Source organism: Globicephala melas, chromosome 8 (genome assembly GCF_963455315.2).
Source record: "Globicephala melas chromosome 8, mGloMel1.2, whole genome shotgun sequence".
In the NCBI taxonomy this organism is placed as follows: Eukaryota; Metazoa; Chordata; class Mammalia; order Artiodactyla; family Delphinidae; genus Globicephala; species Globicephala melas.
In genome coordinates this window covers 37127024-37146939 of record NC_083321.1, presented here as the reverse complement: position 1 = coordinate 37146939, position 19916 = coordinate 37127024, and the positions used below count along the sequence as shown (strand labels likewise).

The window sequence follows — 19916 nt, the reverse complement described above, 5'->3', positions numbered from 1 at the left end:
ATATCTCAGATCCAGCCGCTGCTAAGAGATGGATCACGTAGGAAGCCAAGAGTTTCCACTATTGATAAGCAGAGGGTTGATTACCCGAGTGGCAAGTTCTCCACCCACACCTTCAGAAAAAGCAGTCGATGTGTGACGGCAAATACGGACAGGTAGGAGGGGTACAGCTCAGGGGCCACCTGGCTTGGCTCGTAACACACACTGTGGACTTTGGGCAATCCTTTCTCCCCCCTGGGTCTCAGTTTCCTTATCTGTAAGAAGAGGGAGAACACAGTGCTTCTTAGATGCTTCTCCCATCCTTAGAGCAGAGGGGACATGGGTCTTTGGGGAAAAACAGCAAGTCACATGATCCTGGACTTTGCTGCTTTGTTTGAAAATTCATGGGCGTTCTTTATTCTATTCTATGGCATATCTGTGCTTGTTTTGATCTTAAAATAATGTTTTCTTTTTTCCTCCCAAAGCTTGGAATCAAATTTATGCTTCAGGAAAATGTTCTACATTTATCCTGTGGCTTTGCCCTCAGGGGTACATGCACCCCAGTCTGAGAAGCCTGGAACCTGCCTGCAATAAAACGTCATCATGCTGCCGTTAGTAATGACTCTGTAGATAAATATTTAATAATGGGGAAAGAAATTTCGACGGTGTGGAGTGAGAAAGGCAAGGTTACAAAACAGTCTGCTCTCCTTGGCCTTAAAAATTAAGAAAGTATATAAAAAGGTGGAGAATCCCCGATGAAAGACGAGAGGCTAACTCAAGTGGTGCTTGGAAAGCGTGCAGCACACCGGACGCCGGGCACACAGGAAGTGTTTAATGAACACCATACACGGTAAATGGGAAGAACAGAAGACAGGTAGTAGTAACAATAGTTCTTTGGAGGAGGGTGAGAGTAGAGTGATTTTTTTCATTGTTTACATATTCTTTATTTTTATTTTTGGCTGTGTTAGGTCTTCATTGCCGTGCACAGGCTTTCTCTAGTTGAGGCGAGCGGGGCTACTCTTTGTTGCCATGCACGGGCTTCTCGTTGCAGTGGCTTCTCTTGTTGAGAAGCACGGGCTCTAGGCACGTGGGCTTCAGTAGTTGTGGTGCGCAGGCTCAGTAGTTGTGGCTCGCAGGCTCTAGAGCGCAGGTGCAGTAGTTGTGGTGCACAGGCTTAGTTGCTCCACGGCATGTGGGATCTTCCCGGACCAGGGATCGAACCTATGTCCCCTGCATTGGCAGGCGGATTCTTAACCACCGCACCACCAGAGAAGTCCCTGTTTATATATTCTAAATTTCCTCCAATAAGTAAATAGGCACATACGTATAGAGATAAATATATGTGTATATACATATACATATATTTATTTGTAGTGAGGAAAAATATCTTTAAAAAGAGGGCACTGTTCTGAGTTCAGATATTATGAGGCCTGCTTAATATTCCCAGGTTCAGGACCCCAACTTTCACCTGTCACACCTAAATGGCATGTGGGGGGACTGGGAGAGATTGAGAGTCAGTGCAAGTCTCTGTGAGACCCACCCAGCCAGAGAGCAGCCACTCAGAAGACAGGCCCCCTGACATCACTTTTGCATATGAAAGATGGCAGGTTAACAGCCTGGCACCTTAAGGGGGCAGAAGAAAACCTGCAGGCTGGCGGGGCCCTGTATGCACCTCTCAGAGACAAGGGTGGAAGCTGTTTTTTTGTTTTTAAACCCACAGGGTATCTGGCAGCCCTGGAGGCTGGATGAGTCCAACTGAGTGCCTGGTAGATGCCTACCTTTCAGAGCAGGGTTTATTTAAAAGCTTTTCTGGGCAGAAATCTAACATTTCTTTACTCAGGAAGATACTTCTTCTCACACACACTATATTCTGCCTGTAATTCTGGAGGGGATCCACGGACCTCAGGTTAAGAACCCGTGATCTCAGGGGTGGGGAGCGGAGGTCTGTGATCAGGTGGTAGAGGTGGGGAGGTAGAGAACTGGGCTGATTTTAGTCTCTGCTCATTCATGTGTGAGTCCGACACATTTATTGAGCACCGATTATATATCAATACTTTGCCAAGCACCAGGCTAGGCTCTGTGGATACAGCAGGGAACAACACAGTGCCCGCCCTCATGGACCACAGAGGTCCTGGGCTCCTTTGTCCTTTGTCCTCCAGGTCCTGCTCCTAGAGATCACGCCAGCCCTTCTCCTCACCCTGCCCACCCTTCCACTCACTGTCTTGCTCCGGAATGAGAATGCCAGATCTCTTGGGTAGGCTCTGTGCAGCTCCCAAAGCGCTTGTGCGCACGCAGTTCCTTTTGCTTCTCTGTGAGGTAGACATTGGCATCATCAGCCCTGTTTTGCTGGTGAGAGGCGGCTGCTTGTGTCAAGGACTGGCTTTTCAATAGTTCACAGCAAGGTGGCTGCTTTGCCATGCACGAAGCCCTGACTCAGAAGCACCTTGCTGACAGTGACAGAACACTGGGCTCCTCTCGGGCCTGCTTCCTGCATGGGGTGAAAGGGATTTTCCAGGCATGGAAATCGGGCTGAGCGAGGTTCAGTGGCTTGCCCAAGTACGTGCAGACCCCAGATGCAAACCCAGGCCTTCCTGACGCCAAGTGGTCTTTCCGCTTTGCCAAACTGCTTCTCAGGAGAGGTCACTGCAGCAAAGGCAGGGAGATGATGAGAACCTGGGAGGGAGGGAGTCCCTGTGTCTGGGGATCCTTGAACCCTAACCAGCTGCATGGGGGTGGCGGTGCAGCTTTTGTGCCAGATCCCGGCTCCTCAAAGGCTGTATCTTATGAAAGGAAGGAACACTGGAAGGCAGGCGCTCTGCATCCTGGGCCAGAGCTCTAGGGGCCCTGGGTAAGGCGCGCAGGCAAGTGGCCTTGAGGGTTTACCTTGGGCATGTGGAAACACCACGATCCCTCTCCCGTCACCTGGCACCCAAATCCCACCATTAAACTCTGCAGCCATGGTGTGCCCCGAGGCCGGCGCCGCCCGAGCCCGAGAACATGGCTGTTCCTGTTGGTGACTCATCCTCGGAGCTGCCAGCCGCGGAACTGGAGCCGGAAGGCTGGCCCGCTTCTGTTTACATGAGGAGGGAGCTCTTGTCCCATTCAGCTTTTCTTCTCTTCCCAAACGTGGCCAGGAGGGACCTCCCCACCATGCCCACGTAGCCATGGGGGCGCTGACCAACAGAACATCACACTCAGCCCTGCCTGGGCTTCTAGAACCACTGATGGGCAGAGCCAGACCAGCCTTGAGGGGCATCTGGTCTAGTTTGCTGGTTTCTCAGATGGGGAAACTGAGGCCGAGAGGGAAAGTGGCTTGCTGTAGGTCAACAGTCAGCCAAACGTAGAGCCAGGACCACTGAGGGCTAACACGTACTGAGCGCTCACTGAGTGCTTCACGTATCTTAACCCAGGTACTGCTCTTACTCCCATCTTACAGATGAAGTAACTGAGGCACACGGGCGTTAAGTCGCTTGGCCAAGTCAGCTAACAGTAGGCAGAAGCTAAGACTAGAACCCGGGCAGCCTGCGGCCAGAGCCCATACCGTTAACCAACCCACCAGATGAGACTAGCTCAGGTGATCAGCTCTCCACACCACAGCATCTTGAAGAAATCTCCAACACTCCTGACCCTCCATGTGTTCACAAGTACAACGTCATCTCTGTGGGAGACGGTGCTGGGCTCCACAGCCCATCACTGTGTCTGAAACCCCACCCTTAGACACAGACACTTGTTTATAGGATTACTGCTCTTACCTCACTGTGGGGATGGAGGGGAGTGGAGGCGGCGGGGGGCCTGTCTGCAGACACCTGAGGGGGCTGTGCTAGGGAAGGGGGCACGTCAAGAGCTGAGAATGGGACCAGTGTGTGGAGGCTCTTGGGAGGCAGATTTCCAAGTACCTCAGAGACACTATTGGTTTGGTTCCAGGCCGCTGCAATAAAGCAAACACCGCAATAATGCAAGTCACACGAATTTTTCGGTTTCCCAGTCCATACAAAAGTTATGCCTGTACTCTACTGTAGTCTATTAAGTATGCAGTAGCATTATGTCTAAAAGAACAATGTACACACCTGCATTTAAAAAAACACTATTGGAAAAATGGTGCCGACAGACTTGCTCAACGCAGGGTTGCCACAAACCTTCAGTTTGTGAAAACCGCAGTATCTGTGAAGCGCACTCAGGCAAAGCGCAATAAAAGGAGGTACATCTGTAACAAGAACGATCTCTAGGACCCGGCCCTATCCAGTCGGCACTGCAGCTCTTGCTGTCCCTACAAGTGCCTTGTTTCTGGGGAGGAAGCTCCTTGGGGGGGACTCCTAGCCAAAGCTCTGGCGTCACCCAGACTTAGCTTTGAAGCCCGACTGTGCCACTTACCACCTGTGTGACCTTGGGGAAGTGACTCAATCTCTCCTCTGGACAACAGATCCACTAAGCCTTGCTGGCTGGGGTCTGAAGATGCCATAAGGTAAAAAATGCCCAGTGCTTAGCCTGGTGCCTGGCGCACGGTGAACGCTCAGTAAACAGCAGCAGAATTGAGAGAGGAGGGGGAAGAGGGGAGGGAGGGGAGCATGAGGGACAGACAACAGGACCGGGTCCCTTTCATCTGCCAGGTGAGCCCCTCAGGAGGACAGTGGGTGCCCTGCCCCCACGTGGGCGAGGGCTTTGAGGCTGCCGACTGGCACCTGGGGTCGGTGGATGGAGTGGGCATGGGCCGGGGGTGGAGGAAGTGGGGCAGCTTTGCTCTCTCAGTTAATTAAATCTGAAATGCTAACAAGCTTTCAAAACAAAAGGCAACTCAAGTACTCTTTGGATGGGATATAATAAAATGGTTCTATCTGAAATTGCAAACAGCTTTGTTGCTGCAAACAAAGCCTCAGTTCTTTGTGCCTCTCTGGAGCGGAGGCCCAGAAGTACAAGGGTGAAAAGGGTCAGTGAAACTCTGAGGGTGCAGCTACCCCCTCCCCCCAGCCCACGGTGAGAACTAAAATAACCAACGGAGAGGCCCTGGGCAGTGGGTACCAGAGGTCCCTAGTGCCTGAGACTTAAGCCCAAACATGTGGGGAGGGAGGGACAGAATTGGGAGAGCCTCTTGCTCCACACTCCCATTTTACAGATGAGGAAACTGAGGTCCAGAGAGTAAGAGCCAGAATCAGGCTTGGCACACATGTCTTTAACCCTCTGGTTCAGTTTTCACTCGTTAAGCCAGATTGGATGTTTCACAGGGGCTGCCTGTGGGTACCTGAAGGTCTGAGGCCTCCCTCCCTGACAGCAGAAGGCTGGGTCCTGGTTTGGGGTTGCTTGGTGGGTCCTGGTAAATGCTCTCAGAGGTCTAGGAAAGTCCAGGGGATAGGAGGTGAGCAAGAGCCAACCGAGACCCCCCAGGACAGATGTGCTGACAAATTCCAACCCTCCAGGGGCTGTTGCCCTCGGTAACTGGGGAGGCTCACAACACTGGCAGTGTCATGAGGCTGGGTAGCAGTTCTAGCTCTGTGAGGAGTGGGCTGTGTGACCCTGGGCGTCTCACTGCCTTTATGGGCCTCAGAGGCCTTCTGTAAATTCAGAGTGTGCCTGGGGGTCTTTAAGGGCCCTTCTAAGGCTAAAGATCCACAGTTGCCTTTTTTAAAAAAACGAATCTGAGCCCCTGCTTTAGTTTCGTCCAATGGCTTCCCCTTGTTCTTAGAATAAAGGCCCAAATCCCTGCCACGGCCATCAATAAAGGCCCAGCATGCTCTGTCCCCTGCGTATCTCCCCAGCTACCACCCACACCGTTTCCTCCTGGTTCTCTGTGTTCCAGATCCTCTGCTGGAACCAATCCGGGAAGTAGAAAACTCTGGAAATGCGTGCTTCTGCCCCAAAAAATTCTTACCTAGTCCTAGGAAACACATAAGCTGTAAGCCGAAGCGCCCTCCTGTGCTATCTGCGGTGGGGTGGGAGGAGCGGGGCACCTACATTCCCACCACTTGGGGAAGCTGGTAGGCCGTGTCCAGGGACACACTGGGGAATACTCTGCAGCCCTTAGAAGCAAAGGATCAGAGGACATACGGCACCATGGAAGGACCTCAGAAACACGGCTGAGCGAAAAGAATGAGACCGAACACAACACAATAGACACAAACTTTAAAAATATATACACACGACATATTGCCACTCATTCTGCAAGAGCACACAGAAACACACAAAATACGCCTTAAACACGTTAGAACACACTAACTGTGGGGAGAAGGGACCTGGCGGTGGGAGACAAAAGAGAAAAAATCAGTGAATGAAACCAGAGAGGGGCACTGCGGGGACCCGTGAAGAAAGCAGGGCCACAGAGGAGTATGACTGACAGCTCTGAACCTACCACCAGTCACTACCCCCTGCTCCCCCAGGTAAAAACAAAACCAGTTGAGTTGGAGGGGGGGGCAAGGTCCAATGGGGAAAGAATGAACGAAAGCAGAGGACCCTCCATCCCGTCTGTGTCCTGGAACTGGGAGAATTACAGAGCGAGAACTTGTTCCTCCTGCCCTGGGAACGGACACCCACTGAAGGACTCATGGACTTAGTGAAACAGAGCTGCCTGTCAAGGACCCCTGAGTCTCCCCTTCTCTAAACTGGTTCACCAACATGACATGACGTGAGTCATTTCGTTGGCTTTCTATGGGGTGGGGGGAGGGATTCCATGCCTTGGTGACTGTCTCCACCGATGCCCCCAAAGGCTTAACCAGCCCCCATTAAGATCCCTGGGGTTGGGTCAGCCCCCGACTCTGTGCCTGCCCTGCTGAGCAACCCAACCTGGAGGGAGGTGACTCACCCCAGGGGCCCCCATGATCCCCAGCTACCACTCTTGCCTGGCTAGGATTAATAAATATTTTCCTGTGGCCAATCTTTTTTTTGTTTTTTTGGCCACGCCGCGCAGCATGCAGGATCTTAGTTCCCCGACCAGGGATCGAACCCACACCCCTGCAGTGGAAGTGCGGGGTCTTAACCACCAGATCGCCAGGGAAGTCCCAGATGGCCAATCTTTTAAAAATGATTTTGGAAAATATGAGGGGAAAAAAACCCATAAAAGCATAAATGAACCCCAAGTCATCCATGATCCTACCACACTGAGAAAGGCACTGGTTTCCTTTAGATATATTTTCTAGTATTTTTTTCTCTCTCTGTGGGTGGATTTTTTCCCCCACCATTCTGTATACAGTTGGCTTTCTGTATCTGCGGGTTCCACAGCTGTGGATATGGAGGGCCAACTGTACCATGCCATTTCACATATGCGACTTGAGCATGGGTGGATTTTAGTATCCGTGGGGAATCCTGCAGTTAACCCCCTGCAGATACGGAGGGACAACTGTACAGGCATATCCTGAGAATATGCCTTTTTGAATTGCAAGGATTCAACTCTTAAGCAGTATGGTAGACAGCCTCCAGGGGGCCCTAGTGATCCCCCTTTCCTGGTATTCACACCAAGGTGCCAGACATGTAAGAAAAGCTTTCTTGGACCTTCTATTCCAGCCCAGCACCAGGTGAATACAGCTGAGTGAGTGACCTCAGTTGAAGCCATAGGGAACAGAAGAACCCCCCAGCTGAACCCCTCATGACCCTCTGAATCATAAACAAATAAAATGGTGGTTGTTTTAAGTGAGTAAGTTTTGAGACAGTTAGGCAGCAATAGATAAACAAAGCACATCCTGAGACTTGAAAAGAAGAAATGAGCTTAAATGGAAGGAAAGAGGTTGTTGTTTTTGTTTGTTTGTTTTTAAGGTATAAAGAAGTTCCTGGGAGTTGGGGTATTTAGTCCCCGGGCCAAGTCAAGGAGAAAGGTGACAGCATCTGTCACTGCATATCTTAGTTATACAGTGATGCCCATTTGTCTGAAAGGGCTTGACATCAACCTGGGTGGAGGCACAGGACTGAAGCAGATGGCCTCTTTCTTCCAGTTGCAAAGACTCTTTGTAGTTTCATCATACATCCAGGCCACTCCCAGGAACGTCAGCACTGTTTCTATACAGGAAAATGGATGACTGGCCTCTCCAGCAAGTCTGGCTCCTCTTCCCACCTGACTTTGCAAGTAAACAACACTCCCCTATGTGTCTGTGGTGGCATGTGGTGGGGAGTCATGAAAGAGCCACAGACCCGTATCACCCACTCCACATCTGAAGGTCTGGCCTGGGACTTGATGCCTGGGCCCTTGATGCCTGGGAACGTGCACAGGTGTTTTTGGTTGTTGTTTATACTCCACATCCTGGCAAAATCATCACCATCATTATTAGCTACCATTTATGGAGCACTGCGTAATAAGCATTTCACACACATCAGCTTATTTAAACCTCCCAAAATGTTTGTGAAGATCTTATTATCACCCTCATTTTGCAGTGAAGAATTTGGAGCTCAAAGTGGTCAGACTATTTACCTGAGATCAAGCTGCTGGTCAGCAGCAGAGCTGAGATTGGAACCCAGGTCTCACTGCCCCTCCAGGACCCCAAGACCCAGCTAGATGGGCTCCTGCCTCCATATCTGTCCTGGTGTCTGAGGACAGTTAACCGCTACCATCGCTGATCAGTGAGTACCTGGGTTGGTACATTTCTTCTCAATACAGTGGTATCGTTACGGACTACTCTCTAAATTAGGGTTCTCAGCACATCTGGATGGTGTTGTTTGCCTTTCTTTAATTTCTATCCTAAAGTCTCAAAGACAATTCATAGTACCATTGGCCACATAAACACACCTAAATGCATTAAAAGTCCCGAATGAAAACAGAGCCATCGATTAAAGAACTAAAAGTCAACAGCACCTAAGCTGCTGAGCGTTGATGGGCACAAGTGACATCTCAGTAATGATACTGTTTCCAAGTCTGTCTTCTCTACGTTTGTCCATCTGGGCTCCTGCACCTGGTCCCAGACCATTTGAACCAGTACCAGGCACCAGATCAGGGGGCTCTGTGAGAACAAGCATTAGCAGGTGGGGGATAAGGCCCATTCTGAGGTTAACCTGATCCTTAAGATGCTTTGATAGCTGGTTCCTCAAGACACGAGCCAGGACCCTACTCATCCTTTAGGTCACAGTTTAAAGGCCACTTCTTCCAGGAAGCCTTCCCTGACTGCCCCCCCCCAGCCGAACCCGCCCAAGATAACGTAATGTTATTGTTGCACACTTCCATGGTACCCTGTCCTCCTGACAGCAGGGACCAGGTCTCTCCTGCTCTTCACTGTATCATCAGTACCTGGTACAGCGCTGGGCACAAAGTGGATGTTCAATAAACGCTTGCTAAATCAATAACAGGGTCAGGCTGCCTTTTCAATCAGCCCTTGTTGGCTTCTGGCGAAGACCTCATCCATGTCATGGTGGGATGGCTGTGAAAGATACGGCCTGACTCTCCCTGATGACCGGGGTAGTCACTGCGTGATTAGGATAACAAAGATTTCCTCAATACAGGCCTTCCCTTTACTTTATAAAAGACCACCCAGGATGGACAGTGGTCTCTTGCTGAGACCTAGACTTTGACCTCCTCAGAGGAGGGTCCATCTGATATCCATGATGGTACAGAGCCTAGGGCTGGGCTGGGGGTAGCCTTCAAAGCACCAGGACTTAAGGTGTGGAGAAGTCAGCTGTTCCTACCAAAGGGGCAATGACCTACTCAGGCCTTCAGTGGCTACTCACAGCCTTGCATAGACCCAGCTGATCATAACACACTTAAATCTCAGGGTGGCGGGGACTGCCATGGCTCCAACCAGCTGCCGGCTGTAGGAGGCCTTTGGGAGCACCTTATTCCCCAAAGCAGTGTGGTCCTTAGATCTGGCCCCTTGGCTCCCTCTCCTCTGGCCATGCCACTCTTCACGGAGCAAAAGGCTTCCAGGGCCCAGGAGGTGTGCCCACGCCCCACTTTCCAGGCCATGCTCTGGTTACGAGGACTCCAGAACTCTCTGCCCGAATGGCCTGAAGGCTTCATGAATGCACGTACACGCTTCTGAGCAGGGACGTGGCCTTCCCCGGGGGTATATTTAGGTCTGAGGGGTGGCCAAGTGTCAGCTAGCAGGGTGGAGTGTGAACCATACTTGCACGCACAGACTGACGTGCCCCCATGCATTCAGACGAGGGCCCTCCCAGTGCAGGACTGAGCAGGGGGTGGTGCCCCATGAGGGGCCCCAACGGCAGTCTGACCTCGGTCCCTGCAAACATTAGGAGCAGGCCTGCTCATGAACCTGCCCGCTGGAGACGCTGTGAGCAACGTGGTGACGTCATGCCATCACCAGCACCTACTGTCGCCTTATTCACCTCCTTCCCCTGCCCTGTATCCCTGAGGAAGCTGCTGGTCCCAGGCTAGGCCTGCACTGGTGCTGTTCGGGCAGGAGCAGAGGTCCCAGCATCAGCAGGGTTGCCTGCATTCTCGCAAATGTGAACACCTACACACACAAGGGGAGAGAGTGTGAGTTTGAATGTTTAAATGTGTTTGGGTGACTGTGAGCAAGAAAATGAGGGAGGAAGTGAGCAAGTGAGGGGGAGTGCAAGAGCAAAGGAGGGTGAGCACGTGAAAAAGCGCGTGCACACGCGAGAGGAGAAACCTGTGTATGCCCGTGCACGGACCTGGAGATACACCGGTGCCCACCACAGTACCCAGGAACTGCGTGCAGTGAGGGAGGGCAGGAATGTGCCTGCTTATCTGCATGTGCAGGAGAAGGGGGCGTCGTTGCAGGAAAGAATGAGACCTAAAGAGGAAACAGAGAACAAGCGTGTCCATCTCTAAGAAGCATCTCTAGCGGAAAGGGGTGGATGACAGGGTGATGGAGTTAAGAGGTCCTGGGTGTGCAAGAGGAAGAAGACTCATAGGTGCGGGAGCTGCACGTGCCCAGGGGACTGCGTGTGGGTATGTGCACATGCATACGTGAGCACGAGGCTGTGACAAGTGACAGCAGACATGAGTGTGTGTGCGCCTGTGTGGAACGCCTCCGGGGGTGCGAGTGAGCGTGCCTGCCCCGGGGGCAGCTGTGGGCTGCCTGCAGGTGTCGGCGATGCCTGAGGATGTTTTCACCCAGAAATCTCAGTCTGGGAGGACTGGATGACGCTGGCTAGGGTCTGGGTGACCGCGGCCCCGGGAGTGTTGGCCATGTCGCCCCCCGCCTGGCAGCTCCTGTGGGAATGAGTGAGTCACCCAGGCATGGCTGGTCCTCACTCTGCCTTGCCTCTTAGTCTCGCCCAGTGGGGAAGACAGCTGGGAGGGGGAGAGATTACTCGAGGGCTGTATTTTTACATCATCATTATGCAACTGCTTGCAGTGTCCATGGGCTCATTCTAAAGGCCCAACGCCCCAGGTCTCTGGGCCTGTATGCCTCCATCTCCTTTTATGTCCAAGGTGCAGCTTAGGTTGGTGGTTTTGGCTGACGAACACTGTGGAAGTCTACTCCTTACCAGGTTCCAGGACCACCCTATTTACAATGCCAACCATCCCCCCGCCCCCGGCCACCCAGTCCCGGTCCTTTCCCACCTCCCCCTTTTTGGCTTTAATTTTCTCCACAGCACTCATCACCATCTGCTATACTATATATTTTACTTATTTATTGCCTATCTTTCCCTTAATAGCAAATGCCTATGTCATTTGCCACATTCCAGGCATTGTTCTGAGCTCCATTTAATCCTCCAACAACCGTACATGGTAGTGAATGTTATTCTTGCCATTTTGTAAATGGAAGGCAGAGAGGTTAAGTAGCTTGCCCAGGATCACCCCAACGGTGAATGGTGGAGCTACGCCTGGGTCCAGGATGCCTGCTCTTAACTAGGGCACAATACTGTCCTGTAAGGGTGGGAAATTTTCTCAGGTTGCTTCATTGTTGAAACTCCAATGCTTACAGAGTGCCCAACACATGGAAGTGGTCAGTGAATAATGAGTAAATGGATGAAGAAATGAGTGAATGAACGTTGCCATGGAGGATGGAATAGAGAGGTAGTTGCCTTCAAAGAGCTCACGGTCCCATGGAGGAAACAGACAAAAAGTTATTTCAGTATCATATGAAGACGGCGTCATGGGTGCCTAGAAGGGCATATAACTTGCCTGGCCCCTGGCAGGCGGGCTTTCCAGAGGAAGGACACAGATAGGGACAGGCACAGTGACATCGCCCAACTCCTCCAAACTCCTCCCTGGGGACAGACATACCTTAGTTCTTCCTGCCTCAGTCCACAGGGTGCCAGAAGATCAGAATGGCTCAATGGCGACAAGGAAGGCAGAATGGGGTAGCGGCCAGGAGCCTGGGCTCTGGAAGGAAACTGCCTGGAGGGACTCCTACTCTACTGAACACTGGATGAACCCGGACAGACCCTCCAACCTCCCTGAACCTTGGTCCTTTCTTCTATGAGACGGTGATAGCAAATAATACCAACTTCCTAGGGTAGCAGAGAGGATTGCATGAGATATAGGTTGTGATATTATGATTTATCAGAAATATATAATTCGTCATTCAGATGACCAAAATATATATTTCTCATATATATTTGGTCTTCAGCCACAGTTCCTAACTCACAGCTCCCAAAGTCTTTGGAATTTCCTGAGCTACTAGAGCAGTGGGATCATATTTGGTCTCTTGTCCTTAGTTCCTGAAAATGCTTCAGGGAAGGTGACTTTTGGATCCCACCCAAGGGTGGGGGCTGGTTGCCAGGAGAACCAACCATGTGATTAGAGCACTGGAACTCTCCAGTCCCAGACCCGACCTCCAGGGAGAGGGGCTGGGGGTTGAATCATTCGCCAATGGCCAATGATTTAATCCACGATGTTTATGTAATAAAGCCTCCAGAAACATCCCAAAGGACGGGACCTGGAGAGCTTCCGGGTGAGCGCATGGAGAGGTGGGGAGAGTGGTGCTGGGAGAGGGTACGGGGGCTCCGCGCCCCTTGCCTTGCCCTACGCATCTCTTCCAGCTGGATGGTCATCTATATCCTTTAATAGCCTTTTAAAATAAACTGGTAATCTAGTGACTAAAATGTTTCTCTGAGTTTTGTGAGCCTTTCTAGCACATTAATTGAACCTGAGGAGAGGGTTGTGGGAACCTCTGATATACAGCCAGTCAGTCAGAACTGCAGGTAACAACCTGGGCTTGCAACTGGCGTCTGAAGTAGAGGGCAGACTTGTGGGATTGAGCCCTTTACCTGTGGAATCTGATGCTATCTCCTGGGAGACAGTGTCAGAAATGAGCTGAATTCTCAGATAACCTGCTGGTGCTACTGCACCTTTGCATACATGTGAAAGCATTTAGCACAGTGCCTGGCACAAGGTAGGCAATGTGCCAGGTCCAGCGGAGATGACCAATAATCCTCTTTGATTCTATTCTGGTTGTTGGCTTTTGGGGAGGAATGGGAGGGAAGGTTGGAATTAAACAAATCACGCTTATTACTGTAGCCTCTCTGCGGTGGCTTCATCCCATTTTCCAGAAGCAGCTCAAAGCAGGGCAGGGACCTTGTCTGTCATACTCACCACTATATCCCTAGCACCTAGTACAGTACCTGACACATAGTACATGCTCAATAAGCATTTGTTGAATGAATGCTTGTGTGATTACATTTATTTTCCTTGTGAGGATAAATGTTCATACTGTTGCTGTTTCCATTTGCAAATAAAGGACTGCAGGACCAGCGGGTTACATGACTTGTCCATAAACACACAGCCTGTGTGCAGAACAGCCAGACTCCAAGACCAGATCCCATGCTCTTTCCTCCACACCATGCTACTCTCTGGATTCCTGTACACGGTGTCCTATTTTCTGTGGATTTTTTCTAGCCACTGGGGCCATCCCTGGTTGTAGAATCATCTCTGAATTCTATGACTCATATCTGAATCACAGAACTGTTTAATAGCTGAAAGGGACTTGCGCTGTCACCTCGACCTCCCACCCACTGTGGAAATTTCCTCTCCAGTGTCTATCCAGACAATACTTGAATACCTCCAGTGATGGAACACTCATTTTCTCCTGCATTATCAAGTTCAATGACTGGACTATTTTTAGAGTCAGAAAGAAAGTTCTGCATCCCGTGGGCCAACAGGCCTCTTTTAAATTTCTATGTATTGGATTTATGCCCTCTTCATAAGACACATACAGAATGAATATGCCGTCCCCTTCACAAGACAGCCTTTCAGATGTTTGCAGACAGCTCTTACGTCCCTTTGGAGAAGTCTAGTCCTCAAGCTAGCTGTTTTGGGTCCCACAGCGACACTGGTGCAATGGCATCCATCCTAGCCCATCTCAACAGGCCGTCCTAAGTGTTTTGAGCAATGGCACCCCCTACTGGATAAGGTGAGAATTATACTGAAGGGCTCAATGCTCAGTGGGAGGCTGGAGGAACTTCATCCATAGCTGGGGCAACTGCTCATGGGGTGAAAAAACAACCACTTATTTTAAAGAGTCATGGCTTTAGAGTCACACCGAGCTGTTTTCCATGTCTGTCTTAAAGAGGGTCACTGAAGACTCGACACTCTAAGGTTCCTTGCCAATCATGAGGTTTCTGACAAGCTACAGGTTTGAGAGTTCAAAATTAGAATTGGTTATTTCTTAACAAAAAGGTTTGGAAAGGGAGATGTGAGAATATGTGTAGTGTTACAGGATTATGGTGATTTTTCTTTTTCTCTTGTCTTTATTTTCTAATGTTTCTACAATAGATATTTGTTATAAGGAGGAAAAAAAAAACAATAAAAACTTTTACAAAAGGAAAAAACACAAAAAAGTTTCCCCCATCTTCCTTCATTCATTCCTCCCAAGGCTGTTAATCATGACTTGGGTATTTGGTCTACAACTGGACGTGCTGCTTCTCCATGGGCAGGAGTGCCTTGGTAATGTTTCTGTGGCGAGAGCAATGGCCCGTGGTTCAAGTGTGGTCAACCAGACTCAAGCAGCACAATCTGACATTCACAGCCAGGCTTCTCCTCAGGGCTGTCAGGGATTTTCTCCACTTCGTCCACCCCACCCTTGGCTCATGCCACGGTCAGGCTGTGTTTCCTAATCTTACCTTTCGAAATCTGCCCAGCACACCACAGGCCAGTGGTCATGTCCTGATCAAGCCTGGACTCCCCAGCTCTTCACCCTTCTCTCCACCCTCCCCGCACACCCTCAGCTGCCTCTTCTTCCCTCCAGATGAGTCTACAGCAGCTCCAAATGATAACAGGTCAGAAAGACATCAGGGATTAGAGAAACAAATCCTCATTGAAACGAAGACCTACAGACCAGCTGAGTCACTCCTCTAAAGCAAATTCACAGCCACCCAGGCTTTCCTCCAGCCCCAGTGCCATCCGGAGCTCTCTTCCTCCATTTGCAGCTTGGGGGGACCTGGTGCTGGGAAGACTCACCCGGCAGCCTCTCGCTGCAGCACATGTCCAGGGCCCCTCCCTCGGAGTCATCAGCAGTATGGTTCTCTCTCTCTCTCACTCCTGCAGCAGAATGAAAAATGTGAGATGAGGCTGTTGAGCTGGGATCAAGACAAAACCCTGAGCAAAGAGAAAAAGCCTTTCTTTCTTGCACTGTGTCCCTTGGAATAACCCTGCCCCATCAGGGGGACCAGAGGAAAAGACCAACCTACAGAGGGGTCAAGCTGCAGAGGCAGAAGCAGAATTTTACAGGTGTCTTCCAGGTGGAATAACCACCAGCAACATCTCTAAAACCACCATCAGCACCATCATCTCTGCCACAGAAGGAGGGCTTACTACGTTCAAAGCACTTTACAAACTTCATCACACTGAATCTTCATCAGGGCCCCATGAATTAGGGATCATTCCACTGGCTCAGAGAAGTCAAGTAACCTGCCTTAGGTCACACAGCTCATTAGGGTAGAGCTGGGTACGAAATTACAGTCTAGGACTCCAGGCTCACACTTTCACTGCTGTGCCATTCTGCCTCCTAGTTCCTGTGGGTTTGAACCATGGGTGAGCAAGAGGGATCTGGGTAACATACAGTGTGTGTCCAGCTCCCCACATCTGCACATTCCCTGTGCCTCAGGCAGTAAAAAGTGGTATGCAAAACTCTTCTCTGGAAATAGCTAGAAAAAATAGCTGTATATGTATATGCATTTTCTAAATGTTCTATTTCTTTTTGAACTCAGAAAACCCTCTTTCTAGCTCATCAGGGCACCTTCCAGGACTATGCTGGGGACTAGTTTTTCTCCTTTACCCAGTAAGCTGGGAAAAAGGTTGCTGGAGATTAGTCAGACCCCAGACAGTGTCTGCACTTAGACATACCCTGAGGGTAATTGCGTTGCTCTCAGGGCTTCCCCTGCTTTGGGAATAGCCTGCCGTGCAGGTGTGGGCTCCAGTGGCTCTGCCTGCCCTTTGTGTCTGACCCCTGGCAGTAGCTGACTGATCCAGGGCTGGACAAACCCACTAGGCTGGGCCAATCAGACCCTCTCCTCTGCACTTTTAAAATGCATTCTGGGGGCTGAATCACGGTAGCCACAGTGTCCTGGAGAGAAGGTCCAAACACATCTGCTGCCGTGGGTCTTGGAGCTACTTCATTCCGGCCCATCTTGAGTCTTGATTGGGCAAAATTTCTGTTAAGGCCATAAGATGCCCCAGTATCCTTCCAATAAATTCCAACATTTTAGCTCAAACCAACAGCATCTGATTTCTGAAATTGGCAACCAGAAGAAACTTTAATACAGCTAGCATAATACTAGCTAGCTAGCATAATACTTGCTATTATTGCTAGCATAATACTTGCTAGCATAATACTTCCAAGAAGTTCAGGAGGTCAGCTGCCTCTCCACCCACTAGTCCTGCAATCCTGCCTCTCGGACTGGTCCTGAGGCTGATTCCAGGCCCAGCTGCAGATCGGAATCCATGAAGGGCAGACAGGCCAGGTTAAGGATGGTGACCATTTTCATTCTGACATCTTCTGCTCTCAATTGGCAATTGTTTTATTTTTTCCTCACTCCAATTGGCAGGGTCTCTGAGAATCCCAAATCCCAGGGCCCAGCTCTCCTATGGAGAGAGGGCTGCTATCTTCAAGGCCCTTTAAATGTCTCCTGAGTCTCTCCACTTTTCTCCCTCTTCACTACCTACATCTTGGCCCAGGGCAGCATCTCTTGCCTAGATTACTGTGGCAGTCTTTTAACTGGTCTCTGGCATCCACTCAGCCTGGCCTCCAAAACATTCTCCATATGGCTCCAATACATACGGCTTCATAGGTTGTGCACTTTACAACCTGTACATCTGGATGAGGCAGGCCTGAGCTAGAACTTTTTCACAACTCAACGTTTATCATATAACTTTCCTTAAAAAAATACTTGAATGGCATCCTATTACACTTGGAACAAAGGCAATGGCAACCTTTGACATGGTTTATCAGATCTTGAATGGTCTAACCCTTGTTCATCCCTCTAACTTTATTTCATGCCCCTTTCCCCGTTAACCTCTGCACTCTAGCTACACTGGGACAGGCTCTTTCCTTCATGATGCCTTTGCACGTGTTTTTCTCCCTGCCTGGAGAGCCCCCCACCCGCTCCAGGAGCTCTACTTCCCAGTACTTTTGTTTTTTTTAAACATCTTTATTGAAGTATAATTGCTTTACAATGGTGTGTTAGTTTCTGCTTTATAACAAAGTAAATCAGCTATACATATACATCTATCCCCATATCTCCTCCCTCTTGCATCTCCCTCCCACCCTCCCTATCCCACCCCTCTAGGTGGTCACAAAACATCCAGCTGATCTCCCTGTGCTATACGGCTGCTTCCCACTAGCTATTTTCTTCCCAGTACTTTTTACTCACAGCACTTGACAGAGTTTGAAATTTCATTTTAACTCAGGCCATTATTTGACTAACATTAGATTATAAGCGACAGGAGGGCAGGGACCACCATTTGTTTCATTTACCATTGTATCTTGAAAGCCTCGAATAGTGCCTGGTTCACAGCAGGTGTTCAATAAGTAAACAAACACTTGTTGAATAACTGAATGTTGCCCTGACCTTCTTGGAAAAACATCAGGAACCTCAAACATGGCCATCATCTGAGCTGCCTTTGTGAAGGCAGTTTTTTTTGTTTTTTTGCGGTACACGGGCCTCTCACTGCTGTGGCCTCTCCCGTCGTGGAGCAGAGGCTTCGGATGCACAGGCTCAGCGGCCATGGCTCACGGGCCCAGCCGCTCCACGGCATGTGGGATCTTCCCGGACCGGGGCACGAACCCGTGTCCCCTGCATCGGCAGGCGGACTCTCGACCACTGCGCCACCAGGGAAGCCCTGAAGGCAGTCTTTGTGAAGTCACCTGGAACCTTCCTCCACAGCTACTGTCCACAGCAGGCCCAGAATCACACATCGGGAAGGCCTCTCATTTAGCAGAGGAGGAAACGGAGGCACAGAACCGAGGTCTGACTTGTCCCAGGTGATATATCGAGTGGGTGGCCATGTGGATTGGGATGGAGAACACCTACCCCCTACCTCCCGATCTGAACCTTTTTCTTTATTTATCTTGAAGAGCGCCCCAGCTGGAGGGCAGCCCCAAAGGCCTGGCCCCTAGCTCAGTGCAAAAAGGTAACTGAGGTATCCTGATACCTCTGGAGGGGGACCCATGTGTGACTCACAGCTGCTTTCACACCTTAAGCCTCCCAGGCCCCAAGCCGTGTTCAGAATAGCTCAGCGCTGCATGTGTGCAGCGGACTCTATAAATAAGCTTCCTAGAAAATGACTAATTTCATAATCAGGAAAGCAGAAAGAGTAGCACCTCTCGTCTGTAGAGGAAAATGGAGCTAGAGCCTGCTCTCGGCCGGGCAGTTGAAGGACTCCAGGCAACCTCGCCAAAACCTGCATGTCTAGGCTGTTCAGGGGAGGGTTTTAATTAGATTTCCAAAGAGAAGAGCTCGTCCATTCAGGCTGAATGGAGAAGCCCAGTCTCTGGGAACTGCCCTCCTTCCTCCCTGCCAAGAGCAGAAATAGCTGCTTGCAGTAGATTACTGCAGGCTCCTTCTCTCCTCTTCTCCACTTCTACCAGCCGGGCAACAGGAGCAGAAAACTGGCCTGTGACAACAGGCAGCAACTTGCTGCACTGGCCCCTCACTGCTGCTCTTAGAACCAGAGAACCCCAGACATAAAGGGACTTGGAGATCACCCTGCCTGTCCTTCCCTCACCGATGGAGAATATCTGGGAGGGAGGAGAACTTTTCCAAAGCCATTGCCCCATTCAACAAGCGTTTACTGAGCACCTCCTGTGAGTAAGGCACCAGGGCTATCCTAGGAACACAGTGGTGAACAAGCCAGGCCCTTCCCCCCCGAAGCTCCCAGTCTTCCAAGGGAGACACACAGGCAAACATGATCGTTCCCACACCTGCTTTAATAGGCTGCATGCATGTGATACCTTGGGGAGCTCAGCTTGGCTCGTGGTGAGGGGGCGGAGGGTGGATATCTTCTGCAAGGGAAGATAGGACCTGGTTCTTAAAGGATGTTTCTAGGTGGATGAGAGGGTCACAAAGGAAAGAACTTCCTTCATAGTGCAAACAGCAAGAGCAAGAGCTGAGCATCTCGGAGGCCTGAGATGTACGGAATATTTGGCATTAACTGGAAGCAGGTTGGTCAGTGGGATGGGGAAGTGATGGAGGCCGGGCACCAGCAGAGGCACCTGAGCAGGAATCCTGTCCTCTTCCAGTTGACCATGGGGCTTCCTCTGAACCAAGATGTGCCACAGGCTCCCCCACCCCTGGGCTGAGGAGGTCTGTTATAGAAGGGCGATCCGTGGCATGTGTTCGAGGAATAAACATTAGGCCCAGCTGGTGGCATCTGATCTGCTCCCAATCTACTCCTTTTTTGAAACTGGGGTGAAATTCACATAACCTAAAATTCACCATTTTAACCATTTTAAAACATACAATACATTCACAACGCCGTGCAACCACCACCATTATCTAGTTCCAGAAGAGTTTCATCACCCCGAAAGGAAACCCTGTACCCATTAAGAAGTCACTCCCATTCTCCCCTCCCTCAGCCTCTGGCAACCACTAATCTGCTTCCTGTC

At 50.4% G+C, this 19916-nt stretch overlaps 1 protein-coding gene across 1 annotated transcript in view; it reads right to left on the bottom strand.

Annotated features, from left to right (window-relative positions):
• PTPN5 (protein tyrosine phosphatase non-receptor type 5) overlaps positions 1-19916 on the bottom strand; it is a 55424-nt gene that overhangs the window by 17563 nt on the left and 17945 nt on the right. The window contains exon 3 of the mRNA XM_060303436.1: positions 15272-15352. Coding sequence (XP_060159419.1) covers positions 15272-15296 — 25 coding nt within the window. The 5' untranslated portion in view covers positions 15297-15352. The remainder of the gene's footprint in view (positions 1-15271; positions 15353-19916) is intronic.